At 42.1% G+C, this 23,167-nt stretch overlaps 1 protein-coding gene across 1 annotated transcript; it reads left to right on the top strand.

Moving 5' to 3' along the window:
• Positions 1-416: 416 nt before the first annotated feature.
• On the top strand, positions 417-21,166 carry LOC115586690 (transmembrane protein 263). The gene is made up of 3 exons (XM_030425946.1): positions 417-527; positions 1,997-2,126; positions 20,720-21,166. The coding sequence occupies exons 1-3, from the start codon at positions 522-524 to the stop codon at positions 20,998-21,000; spliced, it is 417 nt and encodes a 138-aa protein (XP_030281806.1). The 5' UTR covers positions 417-521; the 3' UTR covers positions 21,001-21,166.
• The last annotated feature ends 2,001 nt before the right edge of the window (positions 21,167-23,167 follow it).

Raw genomic sequence — 23,167 nt, 5'->3', positions numbered from 1 at the left:
TATTTCTAATGCTTCATTCTCACCCAACTATTAGGAAGCTGCATTCTCTTCAGACTAGACTTCAAATAAATTAAAGCCACCAGTTCAGTTTGGCCTTAGTTTTTCAACAAATCCTACATTATTTCAGTTTTTAGATATTCTGGACACACACAAGTTTTACAGCCAGCAAACCGCATTTGGCTTCAGCTGGTCAACAGGGAGCATTCACAACCGCAAGTTCTTCATGACTTGCCTTCTCTAGTTTGTGTTTACTGCGTCTATGCTTTTTCCTAAAATTTGGATGGATTAACAAGCCGCCACTGATCCAGACCCTTACATGTATGAGTAATGGAAGTGCCTCCGCGCACTAGACCTCGCCAACCGGTGAGTCTCTGCCGACAGTGTGCGGCCGAGCGCGGGTATTACAGCTGCCAGCACTCAGTTGACAACACGACGTCACTTCCGCTCTCAGGCTGACAGCAAAACAACAGAAGCAGGAGCGATAAAAACACACACCAAGGAAACATTTGTGTTGTCCCAGAATGAAGGTAAGAGAGAGTCCTTGATGAATTTCTGGTTATAATGAGTACAACGGGGACAGAGCAGAGAGAGAGCAACGCAGGCTGAATCAATAAACAGATGGAGGCATCGTTGTGTGTACGCGAGCTGTCAGCAGACCTGCAGTTGTGATGTGCTGTGAAACACCGTGCTGCTGTGCACAAACACGATGTGAGCACGTATGAACGGCTCTCACGTCTCACCAGGTCAGCAGGGAGACACAGTGCGAAACCAGACGAGTGAAAGTGTTCCTTTGTTTCATAACTCCATTTAGTGATGTTCACAACGATGAGCTGATGAAACGCAATTTCCCGCAGAGTTTTCCTGCTACTTTCATGATCATTTCCAGCCATCACAAAAAGCCTGCACTGGTTACTGTGCATAACACAAAGCAAATTGGTTTTTAAAAATATTCAACTTATAGCCTACTCATCAATACTTTAATACAAAAAATACTGACAGAATGTTTATTCATGATGTAAATTATAATGTGATTTTTATTTGATGAATACATTGTCAAAAAGGATTGTTGAAATGTGACTCTCATCATATTCGGCCACTCTAAGCAAAGGTACTACACAGAGAGACGCACACGAAATCCAAACGGGGTCTGACTTGATCGTAAAGGATGGTTCGCCTGAGCACAGTGACTCTAGGCTTTTAGGGAGGGAAGAAAGGTGCTCTGCTGCAAGGGAGTAAATCTCATCGGATTTATAACACAGGACAGAAAAGACAAAAGTAAGGCACTGGCCTCCCTGTACACAATTAGCCGAGATTTCTTGTCGAACTAGCTACTTGAAAAAAGATCGCTGCCTTCATTTGTCCGGGGCTTTTGTTTAACTGTCAGTATTGGTTTTTCGTGACTCACCAGGTTCCTTGGTTGCTAGTCTCCTGCTATTCTCCACAACTTTTGACAATTACCAGACATACCTGGATGTACTCTGCTGCCCCCATTTGGCAAAGTGTGAATGTACAACGTACAATGAGAGTCAGTGGCCAAAGATTTTTGCACCTGAAAAAACATCACCTATGAGTTACTGGCACAGCACTGTAGTACCTCACTATAGTCCTCATTTTGTTGCAAATGATACATTTTAGGCACTGACCTTAGGTTGTTATATTTAACTAAATATATCGTAATTGTGAAAAAAGTTTGATGGTCTATGTGATTCTTCTTTTCCTCTTACCCCATTCTGTCTGATTGACGCCTTATTGTCATGTCACACACTCTGGGTTAGAAGATCTGAGTGGAGTGTGAAACTCCCCAAGTGTTTAAATTTAGAAGTTTTCAGGTGAAAATATAACTTTTAGTTAGGTAGAGTTTAAAATAGCATGAAAAGAATTTGAAAAGGTAAAATATGGGCACAGATTCCATGAATGAAATAATTTAAATGGGAAACATTCGTTCTAAACAGAACTGTTGGCACTCTGTAATATCGACAGTTCATGCTGTCTTCAGGTGTCGACTTCAGAGCAGGAGGTAGAGGAGGAGAGCAGCTCATCTCCAGCTGACTGCAACAACCATCACAGCAGTGAGGACAGAGAACATGAGGACGCGACCCCTTACCTGCAAGATGAACAACCAAATGGTGAGAAACCACAACTATTGACTAGTTCTCACAAGAAATACAGTATGTTGGCATAATTTCTGAAAAAGAAGAAGACAATGACACAGATTATTAGTTGCATCTTTTAATGTTTGTATGTCAAAACTCTAGATTGCACATACAAGAGACATTATAACTTTAGTCTCATAACACAGTAGGCCAAAAGGAAACTGTACATTACTGCAAATTATGTTTTAGAGTTGGACTTATGTAGTTTGAGGAAACTTATCTCTCAAATAGTCATTTTAGTAATGCCATCCAAAATTACTGTTATTATTGAACTCAGCGATGGCTACGATATCCCAGACCTAATATAGAATGACCAGAGAGGGATTTAGGCTCAAGAGTATAAAATATATGCCACTATTTACTTTGCAAGAAAGCAACTTGTATGCTTGTGACCAAATGCACAGTGGTCCAGCCAATCAGTATCCTTAACTGGCAGCTACAGACATAGTTCAGGTGTGACGAGTTATTCCTTAAATGCCGTCAAAACTGTCAAAAATTCAGGTATCAGTATCTGCGAGTACTTGAGTCTATTCACCGATCCAATACCCTGGTAATTTAGAAACAGGACCCTGCTACTTCCCAGTTAGCTCTGTCAGCTCTGCTTAACATTATATACCTGAAATCAGTTCTTCTTTGCTGCTCTAAAAGCCAACACAGGAAGTGGCACTGTGCAAACTCGAAACTACTGTTTTCTACCCAAAACTTAACCAGACAGTGAGGGAACACAGTCATGTAGGCTGAAAGACATGCAGGCAGTCTGCTTTACAGTTGACAGTTGGAATTCCAACGTGTCTTTGCTGAGTCTGCACACTGGGTGGTCACAGTATCCCCGTCAACATTTGCCATTCAAAGTGTGGTGCTGCAAGCAAACAAATTCCCTAAGTAAGTTTTAAGGTAATTATTTTTTCCTAGATTCATTTATGTTGCTGTTGCACTACGGTTTTTACTGTTCTGTTTCAAAAGTGTTTGCACACTAATAGTTTTTAAAGGCATTGTTATGTATTCCCAGATTTCTTTATTTATTCTTTTTCAGTTATGGCTAAAAATATACAATATAGGATATATATAGGATTTAGCTGAGCCAGGCCATACAACAATGATGGCAATCATATCACATCCATACAGGGTCATTAGCATATACAGCGGTTAAAATAAAAATGAAAAATGTAATTTTTTTTAACAAGCACCGGTACCCAAAGATACCCAAAGCCCAGGAATCAGAATCAGTATTAGGAATAAAATGGTAACAGAGCATCTCTATTGACACCACCACTTTGTCTGGTTAAGAACATAAAGCAGTGCTATTACCCCTTTTCCACTGGTCAAAAATCCTGCACAAACCTGCTCAGATTGCGCTTTTTTGTACAATGGCAATGTGTGCACTCAGCATCTACACATGGGTCAATTGACTCTGTAGTAGACACAAGTTTTTATCACCTCAACTCATGTTAAAAGACACCACCATCACATTCTGGTTTATTAAATGATGATTTCACAATCAGAATATCACTGAATACAGAGGCAAATGATGAATCAATATCAGTGTTTCTCTTAGGAGGGAGTAGTAGCAGTGGAGGTGAGTGTTCGCCCGCGTGCAAAAGCAAAGCGCAAAGTGCATCCTGCTCGGAGGTTTTTATGTGTCTGCCGCCACCAGAGGGGCTCGTTAGGCTTAAGTACTAACAGTACATTTGTGCACAGTAATGAGCAGGGGAAATGTCTGTCTAGCTTACATATGAGGTCTCTCAAGCCTTAGGAAAATACACTTTTATTGAACACAATAAAGACAAGACTGAGCCCACCTCTCCTCTCTTCTCGTTAAAGCCCCTGTACGGAGTTTTTAACTGGATATAGAAAAGTCTCTGGTTTCTGCTGATGTGTCTCTGTTACCTACAACAGCAAATGAGCCCATCAGCGTGAAGATACGCTATTTCTAAGTAGTCTAATTCTATACCTCTGAAAGGCCTTGGTCGGGTCAGACCACTGACGAAACGATTTACGGCAGTCAGACCGGAACTGACGACACTCAGCATAGCTGTTTTGTTGCTGCGCTAGCCAGTGCTAACCAAGCTAAAACTTTTGTCATGGCTGTTAATGAGACAAAGAAAAGAAAAAGAAATCGAACCGAAGACCAACGAAAGGCCAAGAGGGAATCCGATCGAGCTCGGGCCAAAACACGGATAAACATTGGCGATTCCTTCCAGAGATGGAGAGAGTTGCGGGGCTTGAAGGGAGGGTCGGATCCAGAATTCGCCCGATTCCTCCTAGACAGGTTTGTAGATTTTATTTCATTTATGAAATGTGATGCGGGTCGTAGTTTACAGCAATACATGAATTTATGTTGTTACAACAAAGCTGGCTAACGTTACCACTAGATTAGCTCTTGATACTACACTCGTGAAAACGACAACAAACGTCTTAGATCACGCATCCATTTCAGCTGTGTGTATCAGCCCAGCCGACCTGCAACGATGCATCGGTAATATCCTCTGTCATTATAAATGATTCAGTTTCTTACTTAGAACAAAACATCCATCACAATCACTGTGACTTTGCTGTAACGCTAGCTCTGTAGCACCGTGGGTAATATATATAGCTGGGAAATTGCAGTGTAACAGCAGCATTACTTTGTTTCACCGGCGGCATATTATATTAAGTAGAAATACAAATAGACACATTACCTCGTCCATATGCACGCTGCAGATAGCTGCTAAAAAAAAAAAGAAAAAAAAAAAGTTTTCAAAACAAATCTACACGCGCCGGCCAGACAAACGTCTTCACGACAGTGGGCGCTAGAGCTCATGGGAAATGCAGTCTTCATTCCGGCAAAACACTACCGCTTTCGTCCAGCGGGGCCGCCAAAATCAACACTAAATGAAAAGTCTGTACAGGGGCTTTAAGAAAAAAAATAATAAAAATCAGCAGCTGCGGTCATATTTCAGCAGCGGCAATCCGCCACTGCTAGGTGCATATAGGGGAAACACTGAATATATAAACACATTCTGCCAGTAGAAATGGTTCATGTCGCTCTGACCAGGACAAAAATCACAGAGTACACAGTATAAATACACAGTACACAGAATAAATACACAGTACACAGTATAAATACACTGTACACAGTATAACTACACAGTACAAAGTATTGATACACAGTACACAATATATAACACAACACACAGTATAAATACACAGTACACAGTAAAAATACACTGTACACAGTATAACTACACAGTACAAAGTATTGATACACAGTACACAATATACAACACAATACACAGTATAAATACACAGTACACGGTATGAATACAAAGTACATAGTCGAACTACACAGTACAAATTATTAATACACAGTACATAGCATATACCACAGTATGAAGTACAAATACACAGTATAAATACGCTGTACACAGTAGAACTACACCGTACAAAGTATTAAGACAAAATACACAGCATTTAACACAGTACACAGTATAAATACACATTATAAATATACTTTACCCAGTATAAATACACTGAACGTAGTAGAATTACACAGTACAAAGTATTAGTACACACTGCACAATATATAACACAGTGGGCATAGGAACCATTTCTACTAGCAAAATGTGTCTATATATTGATTCATCATTTGCCTCTGTAGTCAGTGATATTCTCATGAAATCATCATTTAACAGCCCAGAATGTGATGACGGTATCTTCTGGACACTGGAAGCTATTTTCAGACTAAATGTTTGAGGGAAAACTAAAATGATGTAACATATGAATGCCGACACGAGGAATGATCAGCCTCACGTTTTTAAAACAGACCATGAAAAGTAATAAGTGAAGAAAGTTACAGTCAGGCTGACACATTGTAACTCACTAATGAACCAGAAAACAAACTAAATATAAAACTTGATTGAGAAACACTTGAATTTAATCTGTAATCTGTATTCACTCTGTATGAGACTCCAGTCATGTTGTGACCTATCAGATAACTGATATCAACTAAAGAGGCTTGTCGGCCAGTAAAAGACTTCCATGAAGTCAGCTCTCATGTGTACTCACTCATCACCCCTCAGAGGTCACTCTTCACTCCTTGCTCCTCAAAGCACAAATAAGAGAATTGGGATGGCCTGCAAGATGGTGGACAGTAACAGCTTCCAGTTCAAACGAGGAGCAAGGAGACAACAAGTAAGAGACATGAGAAGTACCCATTGTGCTAAGCTTGAGGAAATGTTTAGTGTGCTTCAAGATGTTGTTTTCCCCCACTCCCTGGTCTACTTCTGTGTTGTGCAGCCTACTTTACGTACTATACATATACATATACATTACAAGCATTTAGCAGATGCTTTTTTCCAAAGCGACTTACAATAAGACCATTTGTCATAAAAAAGAAACCACAACATATCACTGTCGAAAAAAACATGGGACATCTCCTTTCCTATTGGTGGAAAAATGCACCACATCAACCAATATGGCAACACACTGCATTTTGTTGCTGAGTAAGAGGAGAAAGTTGTGGGAGAAAGAGAGACAGTGATAGCAATAGCAATAGCAAGTTTTGAGATATGAGAGATTTGTGATATTTAGCATGTTTGGAGTCTGAGTCTTTTGCGAAAGATGGTGAGTGACTCTGCTGTCCTGACATTGGTCGGGGGGTTCGTTCCACCACTGAGGCACCAGAAAAAAGAAGAGTCATAACTTCACTGATTGACCTTTGTTTGGTCTGCCCAGTGTCTGGAGGTAGATGGATGCAGTTCCGTTGACGGCCTTGAAGGTCAGTGCCATCCTCTTGAATCAGATGCAGACTGCAACAAGAAGCCAGTGGAGGTCACGGAGGAGGGGGTCACATGGGAGAATTTGGGTAGATTGAAAATTGAGGCTCGCTGCAGCATTTTGGATATGCTGCAACGGTTAAGTCACAGAGGCTGGGAGTCCCGCCAAGAGCAAGCTGCAGTAGTCCAGGCGGGTGATGACCAGTGCTTGGCCCTGGAGTTATGTTGCATGCTTTGTGAGGAAAGACCGGATCCTGCGGATATTGTAGAGGGCAAATTGGCGGGATTGGGGGTGCAGGATAGTTTGTCGTCGAAGATTACACCCAGGTTCCTTCCAATCGATGAAGGCGATACTGTGACATCCTCAACAGTGATTGACAGGTCCATGTGAGGGCAGTCACTCCCTGGGATTAAGAGGAGTTCAGTTTTATGAAAGTTGAGCTTGAGGTGATGCGCAGTTGCCCAAGTGGAGATGACGTCCTAGGGTTGGAGGCAGAGGTGTTATTATTTGTGTTCCTTTTTTATTTATTTTTTACATGCTGCCTTTTAAAATTGCCTTATTTTGTATGTTTCTGTACATGTATATATTTCTTTTTACATTGTTGGCATTCTGTGGACAGCAAAGGAAGGCATATGCCCACTGCGCAGAGAGACGTCCAAACAACGTCTTTTCTAAGTCATTTTTGCACGTCTAATTTTGGTTACGTCAAGGTGCAGACTGTTACTCCAGACGATGTCTTTTTTCGACGTATACTTATCGTCCATTTATGACGTCCACAGTACCTCCGTACAGGAGCTATTTCTAGGCCAAATATGGTCTTTGTGGACGTCTTTTCTACGTCAAATTAGAACTCATTTTAGACATTTATTTTATACAGACAATGAATCAGATGCAGACTGCGTACTGTGTACTGCTTCTAGTTTCTATGCATAACTGTAGTCCCATTTCAGAAGGTGGCATGCTGTTCCAGTTCATTTTCCCGTAGCTTCATTTGATTTTCACACCAGCAGATGGCAACTGGAAATGCATACAAAGGCATTATACATTTCCACTTAAAAACCTGCTGCCGAGCCATCTGAAGCTACAGTAAAATTAGCTGGTACAGGATAACAGGTTCCTACCTTTTGGACACGAGACTACAGTCAGGTTAATAATAAATCACAATCCAATCCCAACTGGTTTTTTCCCCATCTTTATGACATGACATGTCATTTCAGTTGAGAAATACTAGTTACTAGGCTACTACTTCTAAACAGCTGGCAGCATAACCCTCAATTAAGTTTGAAAAAAATAAAGTGGGAAGATACAATAAATAAAATTACACCTCTTCCGTCTGTACTACAAAAATAGGGTTAGTCCTGAGTGACTATGTACAAATATAAAACAATTAAAATATAAAACAATTATGTGTGTGTATATATATATATATATATATATATATATATATATATATATATATATATATATATACATATATATACATATACATATATATATATATATGTACATAGCGGAGGTTAGATGCCCCAGACTATGTGCTGAGACCCTATTTGTACTGTTGCTGAAGTTTGGTGCTGTTCTGAGCATTATTTGTCGCTTTTTGGTGGCGGTTTATATTTGGATCCATTTACTGCAGTGTATTGTTATTGTGCGATCGTTTCAGAGGTTGATAAAAGTCTGTATATTAGCAGTCTGCTTTTTCGCTGGCTTCGTTGTTAACAAAATCGGTCGTGTTCAAAAGCTAACGTTAGCAGATGTAATGCTAATTGTAGTGACAACAGGTTTGAAGTAGATTAACACAACAAAGCTGCTGTAGGTTGTTGTAGAGGTCGACGGTGCACAGAGCCGAACAGCCATTTGCTTCCACCGAAGATAAACACCTGGGCCAATGGGAGTGGCTCTTAGGATGTACTTGTAATGATGCAATGCCTCAGCCAATCACAATGGCGTTGACTTTATTATTTTTTGCTCCCAATTGACTACACCTTTATTGTTGTATTAAATAGAATTACACTATTTTAGAAGAGAAAAACAGGAAAATGTAAACAAACAAAAATACTACTTTTATTCAAAAATAATGTTTAATCACAAAATATTCATGTCCATACTACTACTAATACTATAATAATGATAATAATAATAGTAGAAGTAGTAGTAATAATAATAATAATAATAATAATAATAATAATAATAATGATAATGATAAATGACTGACATCATATAAATTACCTGCCCCTGTCTTAGACGTCCAAAAAAGTGACCTATCAAATGTTCAACTGCATATTGATGTCCAAGTGGGGTCATGATTAGACGTCCAAATAGCAGACCTAGTTTGCACATCCTGAAGAGGTCCTGGACTGACAGACGCAATATAGACATGATCTGCGCGTCCATCAGACATCTAATGTTTAGCGGGTGACATTAAACCCTTTATCTTGACAGGTAGCAGGCAGATTTGGCTACTGATAAAGTTGAGGTGAAGTCAGTTGATCTGAGTGCATCTTCTCCGGGTGGATGTTGAAGTCACCCAGGACAATAAGTGATGTGCCATTGTCAGGAGAGCAGCTTAAGGGGGGCGTCCATCTCATCACAGAAGTCACTAGCCCTTTTTACACAGCGTCTCCGCATTATCTCCGGAGCGGTGGTTTGCCAATTCTCCGCCTATGGTGATTAACACAGAGCAAAGAATCTCCGCTTTCACGTATGTAATTCACACAGAAAGCCTGCGCTGCGGCTCCTAAAGAGGCATGACGGTACACGTCATGTTGATGACGTCGGTGTTTCCCAGGTGTTCCCCTTGTCTATCCAAACGAGCGGACAGCTTATAATCATATCCTCCTGACTACCAGGAAAAAAAATATAGTCCAATCACATTTTTGTTTTTTAATTCCCCAATCTTTGTAAGGTAATTAGAATACTGAAAACATTTTCTTTGAAAAAAAAGCTTTGATTTTTGCGATATCTTATGTCCATGTTATGACCCTCTAGTAACAGTCCACTACAGTGGACATTGGAATGCCATACACATGAAACTGAACCTTGATGGCAACCAAGGTGCTTCTGAGAATGACTCCCTTTCTTTTCATTTGAAAAAACAGAACAAAAAGGAGGAAATAACTACAAATGTCCACTACAGAGGACATGTTTAAACACTTAAATACTATGCTAAAATACAGTTTAAAAATTCAGACAATGTTTTAATGTGTTGTTAAGAGACTTATATAAAATATGCCAACAACATTTCAAGCCAAAATTTGCTCAATAAAAAGTATTATGTGCTTACTTTTCCTCTTCCCATAAAATGTGCTTGCCATTTTCCTAAATGAGGAGGAGAAAGGTACCAAAGCCTCACCCCTTCACATTTGGTATCATTGAAAAGCCCTAAATGTCCTCTCTAGATAGCAAAAGGAGTTAATTTAGTAGTATAAAGTGGGTGGGAGATATTCAGGTTTAGAAATGTCCTCCACAGAGGACACATTTGAACTACTGGTAGTCAGGAGGATATGGATGCTGTTATAATGTGTAGTGATTTAGATCCTGACCCACCAAACATCCTGGAAAGTGACGAAGTTAAGTTTCTCGCGCTAAATTACATAATTATACATAATCACCATCAGTAAACAGGACGCTGTCTGACTCCCTTACTCGCTGGGACGGAGGCTGTTTTCTGGGGGAAAGTTCCCTGAAGTCTCGGTCCAAAGGGCTGACGGTCGCAGTGATTTATTACACTGGGTGAGTTAAAGTTTTTTGCTGTTGACAGACGCTGTTTTTTGAGCAGAAATGTGAGGAAGAGTCAGGAGCCTCTTTCACACTGCCGTTTGCATGCGGGGATCCTGCGCCAATTCTCCGCACCCGCCTCTGTGTGAAAGTTTTAGATGCGGCGAGGGGGGAAATTTCGCTCCACCTCTGGAGGTAGTATCAGGGCCGCATTATTGGTGAGTCGTCCCAGTGTGAATGGATAAGCCGGAGGCGTGGAGCGAGGGCGTGTCGGTTTGACAGTCTGATAACTGCACAGGTCTTTCACTCAATTAATACAGAGAAATGTCCCACAAAGCAACGTTACACACTGCATGAAAAGTGGGATTTTCGTCAGTATGCGGCACGGTAGATTGACGTGGAATTTCAGGTTTGCGGCTGCACGCGGCAATTTGCAGGCAACACTGAAAACTGACGTAAATTGTCGGAAATTGACGTGGGCCTTGCTTGGCAGTTGTCCCCCAATGACCCCCCTCCCCCTGATTCTAGGGGAGGCTTTAACATGTAAATGAAAATGCTGTGAGCTATACAAATGCAAATCAGGTTTGCAGGGGGAGTTTTACCCCAGGTGACTTTTTTCTAAGAGGTGTTAACTTCATTTTAAGAAAATCTCTAGATCAGGCTCAGTATAGCCTAATTATAGACCCTTATATTTGAGCTTGAATGGATTTATTTAATAAAAGTATGCTAGATTAATTACTGTGTATGTCATTAGCAATGGCCAATGTTATGTAAAAAAGGTTATTTATTCTTTTCTCTCTCTCTCTCTCTCTCCTGGGAACAAGTTAAAGATAAAACGCCAGTTAAGAAGTTAAAATTTGCATGAAATATTTTGAGATAACCAAGATACTAAAATGTAAAAAAAAAAAAAAAAGTATTTCTATAATTTTATGGGTTCTGAATGTTTTAAAAGCAGTTGAAAAGTAATTCTTATTGCGTGTGAGAGTTCATGACCTGTAAGAGTTTTTACACTTCCGGGTTGACCGGAGCGTGAGTGACGAGGAAGAAGGAGCGGAGAGTTAATGCTAGCTAGCAGGAGCTAAGCTAGCTAGCAGGAGCTAGGCTAGCGGCCCGGCCATTGTCGAGAGGAGGCCTGCGCGGACGGGAGAAGCTTTGCCGGGTTGCCACGAAGAATGTCGCCGACGGACAGAGCTTCGCTGCCGCAGAGGGACACGGAGGTTTATCGCTGCGAGCATTTTGTTTTCACAGACTAACCTCGCCTCATAACAAGGCCGCGACCTCCTGTTAGCTCGGAGCCACGTCTGCAAGTCCAGATTTACACGATGCCGATAATGACGCCATTGTGTGTAAGTAACTGTTACTGTTTTCTCCCTCGTTTAATTTTACTGTGACTTACGTTTCTTTATTCATACCAGTCTCTTTAATTGTTTTCCAGCTGCCTGTAAGACATTACGAGACAGTACGCAGGACAACAAACAAGCAGATCTTCCATCGCAGGCGGACGCTGTGAGGAGTTCAGCTCAGAGTCGATCGAGAACAAAGAGGGTAAGACTTATTAGATTAGATCCGTTTTTGGTCAATGTGACTATTATTCTATTAAATAATAGATGTGTTTGCAGAAACAGACACCTCGCGGTGCTGTAGGATATTGGGCCTCTTGTGATCTTCCCGTTTGTTGTGTGGGCAGATTATGCTCTGTACATGCTGTGTGTTTGTGTTTGTGCTAATAAAACTCTTTCTTTGAATAAACAACTCCTTCCTGGCAAATGTTCCTTTCCTCAGTAAATTCATTAATGTCATTGATGATATCATAAATATAAATGAATGAATAAATCATATAAATATAAATATATAAACATAATATATATATATATATTCCCACCAGGGTTTACATTTATAATGACCCAGGGTGACCAATCACGAGTGATTTTGCTTGTTCATGAGTAGTGGTTTCATCCAATACTGAGTGAGGATATTCCAGCCAGCCCCACATTCTCTGGCCAGGCGTGGTTCCGCTGCTATTCATATGCAAATTAGAGGCGTTCGCACCTCCGGGAGCTCCGCTGACGTCATGGTTCGTTTCCACCCATTTTCGGCACAGACAAACGCCACGTTCACAGCCTGTAAATTGTCGTTAACTGCCGAAAATTAGGGAGATTTCCGGGCGTTTACGGGGCCGAAAATCCCACTTTTCATGCAGTGACAGGACCGAACAAAAGTAACGTAGTAACTGTAACTGTCTTTAGCAACTTATATGAGGAAAACAAATACCACAGCTGTACGTGGAGAAGCATCTGTCCTCCTGTCTGTCCTACTGACTCTTCGTCACATTTCTGCCCGAAAAACAGCGTCTGTCACCGGCAAAAAACTTTAAAGGAACTTAGGGCAGGATCACGAAATAAGACTCAATAGCGACACGACGGCCGTTTGGGTAACTGCAGCCATCAGCCAAGCCGGCGCGGGAGCGCGCATGAACTCTTCACAGCAGTGCAACTGATGCTGTGACACGGTTATTTGTTTGCTCGCTGTTCACGCGACCGTTTACTGCAAGACTTCCTAGCATACCTCCGCGGAACTACCTTGGTAGCCTACATCAGCGAACAGCATGATGTCAAGAGACGAAGTAAGTAAACTAAGTGTTTATCTTAGTGCAGCTTTAGTATGTTTCTTTGACAACATTAGCGCATCAATTCAGCAAAACGACAGTTGTAATGTAAAGTACACTTACCTTACACTGGCCAAATGGTTACTAAAGTTCAAATTTCACCAGCCACGGTGAATAACAAGCTAGCGATAACCATTGCTTTGTGATTGAAGCTAATGTGACTGCTAACAATGTTATGGTGTTTGACGAGCATTTGGCTTGTGGCTGCAGCTAATTTCTGACTGTGGTAATTACCAACATAGCTAATATTTATAACATTGGATAAAGCTTGCTAACAAGCTGACATTAGTGTGCAGTCATTATCATGTAACAGCAATAGTATGATTCAATATCTCAAGCCACGTTATGTGCCAGTGCCAGTGAGATCATTTGTGAAATCATTTCCATTATAAGACAATATAAATGGTATGAATAGCACTGCGCCATAACAAAGTAAATACAAGGAAAACACAAATGTCATTATGTCATAACTGGTATTATACTAAGTTGAATCAGAATAAAAATAACATCAAATAAAATCAAAACATCACTGTGCGGATTACTAAAGTTATTCTTATTAGTATTGTTCTCAATGTTTTTTGTTTCAGGATTTGGAATTGACTCTGGAAGGAGTGGCACACATGGAGATGTACTGCCTGGATGAGGGTACACTGCGTCTGGTTAGGATGACGTGGAACAACATCTTTGCTCTGGAGGACAGCCAAGATGTGGGCAGCGATAACCAAGAGTTTCGGTTTGCTTCCTACCGGCGATTTACGATCTGGCAGGATGGGCATCAGAGAAGAGGGAACTGAAGGCCGATACCGAGCTGCTGTGTTCTTCGTATCTGGTTAAACTTCCCTGACCCCTTTGCAAACTACACAGGTTACAAAGAAGCTCCATTTAGGGTGCATGACTGATATTTTCTCCTGTTTTGTGTCCCTGTGACCACAATACCTAAAAAAAAATACATTTCTTAGCCAAAGATTACACTTTGATCCAAAAATAAAAACTATTTATGTACATTATGTATTTTTGTATTTATTTTCAAAGTTTACAGTATTTTTCAAATTTGCAGTATGTACAAAGTTTTATTTTGTATTTTTTTACATGTTTATAATAAAATAAATGTGTGGTAAACAAGACAGTCTTGTCTTCTCTCTTTTCTTGCTCACGTCTCTGGATCATGTAGCTGAGGCCTTTGTGGAGAGAAGAGAACAGTAGCATTAGAACACATACCAATGCTCCATAATCAAATCTGGTAATTATCATGTTATATTATAACATTTTACAATGTTTTGTCTATATTCTGAAAAGATTGAAATTCCTAATGACCAAAACTTAGAAAGTGAAAACATACTAACCCCTCAGACACTGGTTCAATTGGTGATAATCGATGAGAGAGTTTAGCAGCTATTAGCTTGCTGGGTGTTGATGCTCTCATCTCCTTACTTCCCCGAGTAGCAGCTTCAGGAGTCTGCTTCTTCTGATAGCTGGAAAACAGCAATATTTTAAAAAGTTAGAGTCTCAGTCAGCAAGCTGGCTGTGACTTTGCTACCTTGGTGTCTTTTCTCTTTGGTCAGAACAACTATGGCCATGCAATGTTTGCCTGTAACAATAATAATATCAAAATACATGCCTCAGTCAATACTATTGTGTGTTTCACTTTTACAAACAATTTCTCCTGCTTTACTTACAACGTAATGTATAATGTCTGGAGCAATCTTGTGTGTATGGTAAAACACGAGAAAAATAAAAGGCTAAAAGCTCTAGTGATGAGTTGAGACCACTCTTTTAGCCCACCCACCCCAAAGGACTCAACCACACAGACGTGCTTCACATGCAAGGTCGTAATAATAATAACAATAATAATAACTTTATCAGACCTGTAGACACGCACAATATCAATTATTATATAGCACCTACTGAGCTCGTTTACATTGTGCACTTCACGGTTAGCTCTAAACTGCCTTTTATTCAGCTACATCACAACAGTATCATCAACTCGTCAACACAATAGCCCCCAAGCCATTGCCTGTAAATACCGTTACTGTACACCCCAAATACTGTATTTACCAGGGACAGGAACTAGACGGGAGCCAGTGCTGTGTGTATGATATATTTCACTGTACAGATTGTAAAGCCCACTGAGGCAATGTGATTGTGATTTTGGGCTGTATAAATAAAATTGATTTGATAGCTGTATCCCCTACACTCACGAAGCAGCCGGGAAGCCGGCTCGCTGTGTGTAGCTAGCGGCTAATATGACTACACAGACCCAAACAAACCGTTAGCCTGTTGCTACAGCCAGCTGCTAACGTCACCTCCCAGATACAAGTTGGGCTTTCGGTCCCATATCTAAAAGGGCATATTTCTAACTATTCGGTTTCAGACTGAAGGACCGTGGAAAATTCGCAGTCTGTAACTTCTCAGTGTTACAAGCAGTGGACTAAGTTACATGTTAGCGGCTAGCGCTACGTTAGAAGCTGACGCTACTTTGCACTTTAGCTCACTCCGAGTCCTCGTGATCTCATAAGATTTTCAAATCAAGCTCTAAAAATGACCTGTAATATATTCTTACCTGGTTACAAGGAAATTAGCCATGTCAGCATCCGTTTTCAGTCCCAGTTCAAGCTGAAGCTGCCTCCATACGTCGAAGGCATATCCAATGTATATTCGCGTGCCAGCCCGGCTTTAGTCATAACTTCTTTTAGACTCACAACTTGCTACTGATAAAAACCTTCATTTTCTTCTTCGTATTACTTTTTGGTGGACTTTGTGTGGTGGTGGGTCGTTCTCCGGCCGTAGCAGAGTCCATAACAACACAAACAGTATTTCCGGTCCACCGCGCTTGTCTTCTCCGGTCTCCAAGCCGTCGAGGACGCGCATTCAGCGTCAAATAACGTCACGTCCGCAGGGCTGCGCGGGAAATTCGGACCCCGAATAGCAGTACATCATGCAGCACACAGCCTGTTCAAGGCAATGGGGAGATACGTGTGTGGGCTCATTCTTTTTGGTTTTGAACGCTTCATCACCCATTAGCATTAAAATACTTATAATGAATGTTTATTTTTTCACAAATCCTGCCCTAAGTTCCTTTAACTCACCGAGTGTTTGTGATGAAAATAAATCACCGCGACCGTCAGCCCTCCGGACCGAGACTTCACCGAACTTTCCCCCAGAAAACCACCTCCATCCCCGTGAGTGACAGAGTCAGACAGCGTCTTGTTTACTGATGGTGATTGTGTATAATTATGTAATTTAGCGTGAAAATCTTAAAGGGATAGTTCGGGTTTTTTGAAGTGGGATCATATAAAGTACATATCTATAGTCAATCTGTTTCCTACCGTAATCACTGATCAGCGCAGCCTCAGTTTGGAGAAGTAGAGAGCCGCTCCAGCCCAGACGCTCAGCTTTGTACTGCAGTGAATGGGGTTCAGCAAAAAAGCGAAATTAACCACCTAAAACAAGGCTCACGTAAAATGTTTTACATCAGTTCAAGTGTACGTTGTATAGGTGAAATTCACACCGCTTTACATCACTGTCAGACCGCGCTTTCTTTTGGCACTACATTCTATCAACCACAGAACCTTCGTATCCCTACGCATTAGCGTAACTGGGCAACAGCTGATCTGGGAGCGGCGGCTGGACGAGAGGTTTACTTTAGATAAAAACGAAACTTAACTCTCCGTATCCTTCAGCATTAGCGCTCATGCGTAGGGATACGGGGGTTCTGCGGTTGAGAAAATGTAGTGCCAAAAGAAAGCGCGGTCTGACGGCGATGTAAAGCGGTGTGAATTTTACCTATACAACGTACACTTGACCTGATATAGATTTTTTTAAGGTGAGCCTTGTTTTAGGTGGTTAATTTCGCTTTTTTGCTGAACCCCGTTCACTGCAGTACAAAGCTGAGCGTCTGGGCTGGAGCGGCTCTCTGCTTCTCCAAACTGAGGCTGTGCTGATATGTAGTTTATATGACCCCACTTCAAAAAACCCGAACTATCCCTTTAACTCCGTCACTTTCCAGGATGTTTGTTGGGTCAGGATCTCAGTCGCTACACATTAAAACAGCATCCATATGATCATAAACTATCCGCGGGTTTGGATTAACAGGGGAACACCTGGGGAAACACCGATGTCATCAACATGACGTGTACCGTCACACCTCTTTAGGAGCCGCAGCGCTGGCTTTTTTGGCTGACAATTGCCGAACCACCGCTCCGGAGATAATGCGGAGAGGCTGTTTAAAAATGGCTAGTAAGACAGGTGGAGGACGGACGCTTCTCCACATACAGCTGTGGTATTTGTTTTCTTCATAGAAGTTGCCAAAGACAGTTACAGTTACTGGGCCCTATCTTAACGATCTGAAACGCAAGTATCAAACGCAAAGCGCAAGTAGCTTTGTGGGCGGATCTCAGGCGCTGTTGCTATTATGCCGGCGGGATAAATGGCTCTTGCGCCCAGCGCAAATCTAAAATGGGTTGGTCTGAAGTAGCTACATTATTCATAGGTGTGGTTTGGGCGTAACGTGCAATAAACCAATCAGTGCGTCATCTCACACTCCTTTTAAAAGCAGGCGCGCTTGTTCCATGGCGCATTGCTATTATAATGGCGAATTTGCCAGGCGCATGCCATGAGCGGTTCACAGCCGAGGATACCGACGTTCTCGTCAGGGCAGTAAAAGACCGAGAAGTGGCCTTGTATGGGGATAAGAGAAATCCATCCAAATTATCTTTGGTTAAACGGGCGTGGGAGGAAATTGCCACAATTGTTTCTACGACTGGCATCCCCAGGACATCGCACCGGGCCTCAGGGGGCAGTGCGCACGGGCCGAGCAGTGCGCAATGGCCAGCTGATGACGGAGCAGCGCAAACACCAAGGTGCAGAGGATCCAGACCCACTACACGGCGTGGCAGCATTGTCAGACCGGAGAGCACTGTCCGGGATGCGGCAAGGTATTAATGCCCGTCTTGACTGGGTGGCGATGTTGCTGCGGCCTCTCAGGCACATCGCCTCAAGTCTCCAAACGCACCACCTGCTCCTGTTGTGCACCTTCCTCCTCCTCCCCCAACTCCATCTCCGTCCACCCGCTCCACTAGGAGCACATCGCGCATTGCCACTCCCGGACCCTCACGGCTACGGTGGGCGCGTCGCATATCAGAGGGAAAAAGAATGAGTTCTTCTGTTTAAATCTTTTCAACTTTTTTTTGTATGGTTTGCAAAAACGGGAACTGCTTCCTTGTAGATGAGAGAAGCAAAGTGTATGCACGTTAAGCACACGCTACATTATGGCTAAGCATGCGCCCTTAAAATAGCATCTGAATAAGCGCCACTGACTTTAGACTAGGTTTTTCCTGGTCTGTGGCGCAAGTGTTTTCTGAAACGGCAAAATAGCACCAGTGAACGTTTGCGCCGGAACACGCCTCCTCTTTTCGCTGAACCGCCCCGGGAGCGCAAAGTCATTCCCTAATTTAAGGACGTGCGTCTGCGGAGGGAAAATTCCAGTGTGCGCCGAATGCAAAATAGGAATTACAAAAGCGCCAGTGTACAAAGTCAATTGCGCTGAGTGCAAGATAGAGCCCACTATGTTACTTTTGTTTGGTCCTGTAACATTGCTTCATGGGGCATTTCTCTGTATTTAGTTGAGTGAAGGACCTGTGCAGTTATCAGACTGCACGACCGACATGCCCTCTCTTCGCGCCTCTGGATTATCCGTTCACACTGGGACGGCACTAATAATGCGGCCCTGATACTACCTCCAGAGGGCGATCAGCGCCGGAGCGAAATTTCCCCCCTCTCTGCATACGAAACTTTCACACAGAGGAGGGTGCGGAGAATTGGCGCAGGATCCCCGCATGCAAACGGCAGTGTGAAAGAGGCTACAGAGAGGACTGGGGGGGCAATAGATCACCACAATGTTGAGCTTGAAAGGAAGGGTGACAGAGACAGAGTGGGATTCAAATGCAGATTTGGTTAGGTGGTCCTACCCAGATCTTGTGGACCTGGTATGACCAGGTGGTGAGATGAGGAGTCCAGTTCCTCCTCCTCCACCTGTTAGTGTGAGAAAAAGGAGGCAGTTGAGAGGGCAGCTGCAGTGGCAGTGTTTTCTGGGGTGATCCAGGTATCCGTAAAGGCCGGGAAGTGGAGAGTCTGCAGGGATGTATAGGCTGAAATGGTTGCCGCTTCTTGACTGCAGACTGGCAGTTCCATAGCCCCCCTAGTACTTCGAGTTCAGTACCGGTGGAGAATATGGGGTAACATAGATTGGTGGGGTTACAGCGTTTATTACTATAAAAGTTTCTTAGTGGCTCATTATTCCCAGGTAAAAAAAAATACGCAGATCTTCTACATAGTCTTCACAGTGTGCAGCCCATAGTACACAGCACTTTAAAGTGGAGACTTTAATTTACCAAGCAGCTAACCTCTTCTACACTTTCAAAAGGTTATCAAACCAAATGGATCAAAATGTGATTGTGAAACTAGTAATTTTATAAGGGTTGTGACACTCAAAAATGCCTTGCTCACATTTCATTGTGTGGCAGCACCATGGCACGTCGATATACCATAAGTGAGGCTATTGATTACATATGTGATCACCACACTGGTGAGGAGGAGAGAGGCCAGGAAACTGACAGTGAGGATGGATTAGAGGAGGAAGTGTCAGAAGATGAAGACGACACAGAATATAATCCAGACCAAGAATTAACTGATGGGAAGGAATCCAGTGATGAAGAGGATGGCCATGCTGAGGCTGCTGTCACATTCATGTCAAAGAATGGGAACTTATCCTGGTCTTCATCCCCACCTGAGACCCACCTAACCCTTTGACAGGGAACACAACTAGTGTTACTTTATGTGACTGTATAAAAAAATTAAATGGTTTCAAAACAAATGTCCTTGGTAACTTTGACCCTAAGTAGTCTGTGATAAACAATATACTATGTTTCATCTGATTATTTTTTATAGTCAAAATAATCCAGAAATGATGCTTTTTAGAACTGAATTCAAGATGTATACGCTCAGATCAGTGAGGTTTACAGGCCATAAATAACAAATAGAAGTTCAAAACTTGTAATGCTCACAAGAACTGAAGTTGATAAAAAGATCTAACACAACAAGTGGTGATAATATATGTTTTATACAGTTTTTATGATGAGTTTAAATGTAACGGTCATTTTTGACCGGGAACACAAAATTGTTTAACATGAAACGAACACAACATGAGGGTTCATACATACACACTAGTGTTCTCTCTATCTCTCACCCCATCCGTGTTCCTGCTGGAGATGATGGGAAATTAGTGTATATGTTGTTTTTTCTGGTTTAATAAAGCTATTTTTAAATTTAATTAAATTCTGCATCACTTGTCTGGTTATGTGTGTCTTACTCTGTCTTGTCACTCTGTTTCTGTCCATCTTTCTGTCTTTAAATGTATTTGTCTCTGTACCAGACACCGATAAGGACCACCCACAGCCAGAAGGAGGAGTCATGTGGAGAGTGGGCGGCGGCCTTTTCAGCATGACACGAAGCGCAGTTGGTGCGACACTGGGGGGTGTTGCGTGGGTTGGAACTAAAAGTTTTGAGCTCACCAAGACAGCTGTGACCAGTGTGCCAGCAGCCAGTGTGGGATTGGTCAAAGGGAGTGTCTCCATGGTTACAGGAGGTGTCGGAGCAGTGGGATCAGTGGTGGCAAGTAAAGTCACACCAAGGAAGAAGGACAAAGCTGATTGATGGACAGCTGGCTGTTGTGTGCGTGTGTGTGTGTATATATGCACGCATGTAGGTTGATATGTAGAATGCAACCGAAAGCAAAATACCTCGAAAGCTTCAATGGACTTTTATCAAAGTTCCCCTGATTAAAGCATTTCTTCACTCATGCAGCTTCAAATATACAAAAGCAGCTAGATGTCAGTCATTGCCAGTAGAAATCTGCTATACAAGGCAGCAGGGCCATCAATGGTACAAAAATCACAAGAAGCGCGCAACAATGGCAAGTTAAGAAAATTTTATGTGAATGTCCGATGATGCATGTGAGGAACATGTCGGATAGCCACAGAAAATAAAAACAACTATCCAATCAAAGATTCAGTGAGGGGCAGTAGACATCAGAAAGTATCTCTTTGTATCTGCATATCTGAACACAGTGACATTTTTCCAACTCCTTGATTTAAAAATGAATCCATATTTTGTCAAGGATACTATTAGGGTGCAGCCACACTTGACAATCCATACTATGTCCAAGTACAGTACACTTCCTTGGCCCTGGTTGGAAGAGGAGTGCCTCAGTACGGTACCTTTGCTCATGCAAGAGCACAAGCAAGGGTGTGCAATCTGGACATGAAGTATAACAAGGCTCCAGACTGCGTTTTGCGACCAAAATTTGAGACTGTAAATTTGGCAGTGTTTTTTTTTGTTTGTGGGGGGGAGGGTTACCCTGTGATTCCACCAGATATGTGTCCACTGAATTACGGCTCTGCTACGCCAGCGGAGCTGATAGGTTTCACTTATGTGTTATTAACCACCAGGTCCGCTGTGCTGTATATACCCGATACGCAGGACTTCTATTTCGGTGGATGTTGGGGCATGATGCAGCAATACAGCCAAATTTAGCACAGAGCAGACAGGAAGTCACGCACCGAAACAACAATATAACATCCAGTTACTTTTTAAAATAAAACACTCCATGTTGACACCAGCACACACATCTCAAGAAAGAGACAAATACTACTATCCTTCTGTTGGGAACACTTTAAGTTGTTGTTTTTATAACATACCTATAACTGCGGCCAGTTGTCGACTGTACTGCTCAGTGGCAGGCTAAAAACGCAACCGGTGGGAATTGCCGGACAGTGGACAGCAGAGCAAAACCGGATCAGAGCCGTAATGCACCAGACAGGTATCTGGTGGAATCTCTGGGTTATTTTCTCCCCGATAAGCCTAGTAGTGTGCCGGAGTCAAATCCTAACTCAGAGGATGAGTCTGAGTCTGAAGACACAAGTGTGGCGAAAAAGTGAAGAATGGCTGCATGAATTTGACTGGTTAAGGTATCTCAAAGAGCAAATTTTGCAGTCAATACCCGCAACATGCAGGGAACACGGAATTTGCAGGTAATGCTGGCACTAGACAGTTAAAACATAACACACTGGTCAAACACAGTGACCTGTACTCTAATGAAAATGCAACTCCACTGTCAGTTGCATTGAGAAGACAAGAGGCTGCTAATCAGTGCGCTGACAAGGCCAGATTAATACTTAAGTTTAACACAGCCTTTTTTATTGCCAAGGAAGAACTACCCCTTACCAGATACAAAGGCCAACTCGACCTGCAAATAAAGAATGGCGTGAAACTGAAAGTCAACATACAATAATTTCTATATATATGTATATATATATATATATATATATATATATATATATATATATATATATACTACTCACAATAAGTTAGGGATATTGTTAGAGACTCAGTGGATTTCATACATACGGTGTTTGTTTCACTTCAGAGAGTTGTGGGATAGTGTTTTCCACGTAATGGTCTCACTGTGTACAGTGTGCCTTACATATTGGGGCCAATACCAAAAAAACTAAAAGACAACCCTTTTCAATGTGGCATCAATTTCAACATTCTGTGGGTATAAAAAGCTGGTATTGTCAGTAAGTCATTCCAAGTTCATCATTCAAACAGCCATGAACACACAACGTCACTTAACGGACGAGCAGCGCCACCTGGCCATAGCGCCATTCCGCCAGCACACCCCCAACTTTCTGTTCATGGATGATAATGCTCCACCACATCGTGCCAGAATTGTCACAGCTCGACTTCAGGAAGTCGGAGTGCCTCATATGGTATGGCCAGCAATGTCCCCTGACCTGAACCCCATAGAGCACGTCTGGGACCA

The sequence above is a fragment of the Sparus aurata genome, chromosome 8 (assembly GCF_900880675.1).
Source record: "Sparus aurata chromosome 8, fSpaAur1.1, whole genome shotgun sequence".
In the NCBI taxonomy this organism is placed as follows: Eukaryota; Metazoa; Chordata; class Actinopteri; order Spariformes; family Sparidae; genus Sparus; species Sparus aurata.
This window is presented reverse-complemented; position numbering and strand designations above follow the sequence as displayed.